This window comes from Chondrus crispus, genomic scaffold (genome assembly GCF_000350225.1).
Source record: "Chondrus crispus Stackhouse genomic scaffold, scaffold_581, whole genome shotgun sequence".
NCBI classification, from domain to species: Eukaryota; Rhodophyta; class Florideophyceae; order Gigartinales; family Gigartinaceae; genus Chondrus; species Chondrus crispus.
Window position 1 is genome coordinate 4321 of NW_005178582.1, and position 5406 is coordinate 9726.

Below are 5406 nucleotides of genomic sequence, written 5' to 3' on the forward strand. Positions count from 1 at the left end.
AGACCCCGCACCGTGCCCAATCAGACCCTCACAACGGATACGCGGCCTTTCCTTCACAGCTACACGCAGGGAAATAGATGCCGCCGGATCCTCCCCTTTTATCTATGATTCTACCCCCGCCCTTTCGATCCGGCTCCGTCTACAGTATTTCAAGCCTTCTTCCTTCAAACAAAGTCTAACGTTCAGAGCAGCACAGGGAAGCATGACAAAAGGGAAGGCCTTGCGGTTATTAAATATTGAGACATCACACAATGATTACGCAGCCCACAGACGCCCATGACCTCGGGCGGCGAATTTCTTTTTGAGGATGGCTGTCGCGGGGACAGCTCCACATCATCCTCACCATTCAGATCACTTCAGCAAGCCTCTACAGTACAGTACATGTACATACGCCTCATATTCTACGTACAGCAAGTTCGAAAAACCAGATGACTGCTTACGCATCCCGCTACGAGGGCAAACTGATGCGTCTTGGTGTTCATTCTTCGTCGGTCGCTTCATTCAACTGGTTCTTAACCAGGTTCGCATACTCTCCATTCGGAATGCGCAGCAGCTGTTCATGTTTTCCGCTTTCCACAATCCGACCCTTTGACACCATCGCTATCACATCGGCGTTCTTCACTGTAGACAACCGATGCGCGATGGCCACCGTCGTGCGTTCTGCTGCTGCCTTGTCCAACGCGTCTTGTACAACTCGCTCCGACACCGCATCGAGTGCAGAAGTTGCTTCGTCCAGTAGAAGGATTCGGGGCTCTCGCACAAGCGCTCGAGCGATTGCCACGCGCTGCCGTTGCCCGCCTGAAAGTCTTTCCCCCCGTGCGCCAACCACAGTGTCATATCCGTCTTCCAGTTCTGAAATGAATGAGTGAGCATTGGCAGCCTTCGCAGCTGCTATGATCGTGTCATCTGTCACCGGAGTCCCATCAGAGTGGTCCAGCCTGTAGGCAATATTGTCCCGTATACTCCTATTGAAAAGATCAGGCTCTTGGGAAACAAGACCCAAGTTGAATCGCAGGTGATTCAGGTTGTACTCTCGGATTTCAGTATCATCAATTCGAATAGTCCCTTCGCGAGGATCGTAAAATCGCTCCAAAAGGGCAATAGTCGTAGATTTTCCACATTCACTAGCTCCAACCAATGCTAACGTTTGGCCCTGAGATACTTCAATGGATGCCCCTCGAAGAACGTGAACGTCCGGACGCGACGGATACTCAAATCGCAACCCTTCTGCCGCCAGATGACCGGAAAATGAAGACACCTCTCCAGTCTTCTTACTTGGGTCAATGCCCGATTCACGATCCAAAAGGCGGAAGATTTTGGTAGCAGCAATTTTCGCCTTGCTCACATCACTGGCTTGACCACTGGCATTTCCAAGCATCATCCCGGCGAAGAGAAGTCCCGTGATCGCCGTCATAAGCTCGGGAAAATCGCAAAATCCATCGCGGACAAAGATCGAGCCAATCCAAAAGCTCACAGCCCAGAGTGCTTGAGATAGAAACTCGGAGATACCGAACATTATCCCGGCAACCATTGCTGACTTGCGCCCATTCCTAATTGGAATCTCAAAGCCTGCGTTATATTTTCGCATGAAGACATCCTGCACACCCACGGATGTAACGGTATCAAAGTTATTCACTGCCTCGGACGCAATAGTACCCGCCTCTGCGTACATCTTCTCCGAATCAGCGTCAAAACCTGTCATCAGTTTCATTTGCAATGCACCACAAATAGCCATAATCGGGAAAACGCCCGTTACCACGAGGGCTACGCGCCACCACGCTTCATATGCTATAGCAAACCCAGTAAAAATTGTGCTCAAAGCGAACGACCCAATGTATCCCCAGTTACACCCTTCACCCTCGAGGCCTCAGTGGCAAGTCGTGTTGTGAGGGCGCCCACTGAGTTCTTCCTCTCATCGAAAAATCCCATGTCTCAAGATAGCTCTGAAACTTCTCCGCCTCAGTTTCAATGTCAGTCGCTCTCCACTAATTCCCAATCCAGACGACTGACAGAAGTAGCCGAAGAAAGAACCACCCCCAATCGCAACGAAGTAGAGACACCACTTCCGAATCTCCCCTGGAGTGTTATCTGCCGGTGGCATTATGACAAAAATGACCTGGAGTTTGGACAGTACGAAGTGTAACGTAACCACATGCAGTAGACATAAACACGGTTAGCAACAAGAACAATGGAACTTCGCAAAAACAGACGAGACGAGAATCAGGATAACCCAAAGCACGCCGAGAACAAATCATTATCCGTTCGATCTTACCCTTGAGAAGACAATAGACATGACTGGAAAGGCGGAACCGGCAACCGCCGCTCCAACGACTCCGATCAAGATCCAATACCACTCAGCTGGCCGACCCCTCCCGTTGCCAAAAGGTACTGTTTAGATATTTATCATACTTTTCGTGCACCCCGGACCTATGTACGCAAAACCGGGTCATCCGTTAAATTGGTGTGCGCTAAAACGGGGCACCCCCTGTACTGGGGAATGGGGTACAGAGCTACAGTTGTGGGCTGAAAGACGGTGTGCGTCCCCCTCTCTCCCCCCCCCCCCCCCGCGTAAAGTAGATGTATGCTGTAAAAATTGGCGACATACAATTGAAATCTGCAACATTCATTGACGTTTTTTATATTATTATAAAGGTGACCGACGCCGTCGCTGGTGTCCGACGCCTCTCCCACGAAAATGCAAAATTCGCGCCCCACCCCGTGACGCCCGTTGCGCCGTGAGCCTATGACTCACGCTCGTGCTGTCAACACGTGCGCGTCACACCGCACGACTCCGCGTCCACAGCCGGCCCCTCCCAGCGCTGCAGAGTCGCGCCCCACCCCGTGACGCCCGCTGCACCGTGAGTCTATGGCACGCGCTCGCGCCGTCGACACGCGCGCGTCACACCGTACGACTCCGCGTTCACAGCCGGCCCCTCCCAGCGCTGCAGAGTCGCGCCCCACTCCGTGACGCCCGCTGCACCGTGAGTCTATGGCACGCGCTCGCGCCGTCGACACGCGCGCGTCACACCGCACGACTCCGCGTCCACAGCTGGCCCCTCCCAGCGCTGTAGAGCCGAGCCCTTCCTCGCGGCCGCTGCGCCCCCCACCTCCCCCATACGGTTGTTTTCAAATAATTTGCATATCCGAGCTATTTTGGCGTTGTCCAAAATGTAGGGCAACCCCCCTTCAGTTGTTCAATTATTCGAAGTCTGGCAAGATGAGAGACGCGTCAGCGATTTTTTGTACCTAGCCGTCGAAACCTCCCCCACGGAGCACTGGGAGGCTTTTGGCCTTATGATCGGTATGTATACATGATATGTATGCAACTGTACCAGTATCGTTCTATCGTTCTTCTCGTCTTTGTCCAAGTTTTTCCATCACTCCTGTGACGTTGAAATCTCGCATCCGCTCTTGCAATGACCTTCAAACATTCAAGCCAACATGCCAATGAGTCGCCCGTGACACTCTTCAGACACTCTTCTCCCACGTCCGTCCCTCTTCCACCCTTTCCTTTCTCCCTCGTCCCTCGATACAGCGTCCCGCTCGCTGCCCGCACACATGCCTTACGAATGATAGGTTGCCCATGTCCCATTCGCGATGCTCTATGCAGGTGGCGTGAACGCCACCTGTTCAGGTCGAACCCTTCCATCTCGCTCGTACTGTAGCGCGGCGACAGCCGCATCTGCACTCTCGCTTCAAACTCTACCGACACCACCCGTTTCGCACACTTCGAAACACGCAAAAAAAATTTACTGATCGACAAACACACGATGAGCACGCATTACAAACAACTAAAGCCTTTTCCTCCAACCTTGGTCCCACGTCTCACTCCCTTCCGCCAAGCAGAGCTGTAGCAAACCCCCTCATCACTTCTATCGTATCACGACCGTAGTCCCTCAGCCCCGCAATCTCCCGGCACGCCTGTGACACCGCATCTCCAATGTTCCCGTCGGCGAGTAGTTGAAACTGCACCTCGTTCAGGCGGTGCAGCATCAGTTCCTGTGATGCAATTCGTCCAGCGATGCTCTGTAGACACCGCTGCAACCCCGCTGCCATCGGCTCCGACGCCGACGGTAGGGGAGATGGCGCATCCGTCATGTGCGAAGCACCCTCCATCCCGCAAGCGATTGCCGCCAGCACTTCGTCGCTCTCCGTGCTCATCGACAATGGGAGTGCTGGTGAACACACTTGGTCTTCATATCTATCGCCCAGCGTGCCCTCATGCTCACCCTGCATCTCCTGCGTCCTCATCACATTCGCGTGCAACGTCATCGATCCAAATAGATGTGATACTCCATTTTCGTTGCCCTGCAGGTTTCCACCTTCGCGTCCAGTGATGTGGCCATCGGGAGCGTAGCCTCCTGCCACCGGCCAAGGGACGCATTTGTTCTGGGCTTCCCAGCCGACCGCTGCGGCGAGCTCCTCTTGTATTGGCTCCACATATACCCGCTCCTGGTGCTGCGCGGTGACCGGCAAATACTCTACCGGGATGCTGTGATCCTTGACAGTGTAAGCTTCATATGAAGTGTCCGAGGCTGGAGATTGCTCTTCCGGGGAACCGTATGGAGGCTGGTACTGTGCTTCCCAATGCGCGGGAGGCTGGTGCTGCGCTATGCTATACGCAGTCTGCTCCACTGTCGCGCATTGCTCCTCCTTAATGACGTAGTGTACACGCCCAGCAGCCTGCGAGACTCGGGCCGGCTGCTCCTGAAGCGCCGGTGTGTTTTGATTCGGTTGTTGGTCGTTTCCATGGTGAACAAAGCGGCCAGGCTGTTTCGTATTGTTGGCAACTGGCACATCTTGTCGGTGTTGCTGCAGCGCAACAGCCTTCTTGACCGTCTTTTTCTGCGCAACTGCCTTGCGTTCATTCGATTTGACCTTGGCGTTGGGCCCCTTCTTCCCGCGCTTCTTGGAAATACCCCCTTCGAGGGCGGCGCGGATGTTTTTGGAGCGGCGCAAGCCGCACGCGTTGCAAAGCGTTGCAACGCCGCCCGATCCGCTACGGCGGACGGGGGTGATGATGGTTTTGCACCTGGCACAAGTCCAAGGGGTTCCATCGGGTAGAAAGCGAATGATCCCCTTGGGCTTGCGCTTGGAGCGGCCCTTGCAAGCAGGTGGGGGGGTAAGAGGTCTGGTAGCGGGAGGAGTGAGGCGAGCAACGGAAGCGTCGAGGGAGTTTGGGGGAGGCTCTGTAGGGCAACTGATAGGGAAGAACGGTGTTTGGGGGGAGGCGGTGGGAAACATGTTGGAGAGTTGGTGGTATCGTAGAACGAAAAAAAAAGAGTCAAGATGAGATGATGAGCGTCGGGATAATGGGTGAGGAGGGGAGAGGAACGAAAGCTAGTACGGCGGGGTTGGCTGTTTATAAAGAGCGGGGCTATGGACGACGGTGTGGGTGGGGGAAAG

General features: G+C 54.3%; 2 protein-coding genes across 2 annotated transcripts; both read right to left on the bottom strand.

The window, feature by feature from the left end:
* Window positions 1–478: 478 nt before the first annotated feature.
* On the bottom strand, window positions 479–1735 carry CHC_T00000701001 (hypothetical protein). Its single transcript, XM_005710580.1, has one exon. It carries the CDS (start codon window positions 1733–1735, stop codon window positions 479–481), a length of 1257 nt encoding a protein of 418 aa, XP_005710637.1.
* Window positions 1736–3825: 2090 nt separating this feature from the next.
* Window positions 3826–3993, bottom strand: CHC_T00000702001 (hypothetical protein). The gene has a single exon (XM_005710581.1). It carries the CDS (start codon window positions 3991–3993, stop codon window positions 3826–3828), a length of 168 nt encoding a protein of 55 aa, XP_005710638.1.
* Between the last annotated feature and the right edge of the window lie 1413 nt (window positions 3994–5406).

Coding starts and splice junctions, on each gene's coding strand:
- CHC_T00000701001 (XM_005710580.1), bottom strand. CDS start 1,735: ATGGCTATTTGTGGTGCATTGCAAATGAAACTGATGACAGGTTTTGAC.
- CHC_T00000702001 (XM_005710581.1), bottom strand. CDS start 3,993: ATGCTGCACCGCCTGAACGAGGTGCAGTTTCAACTACTCGCCGACGGG.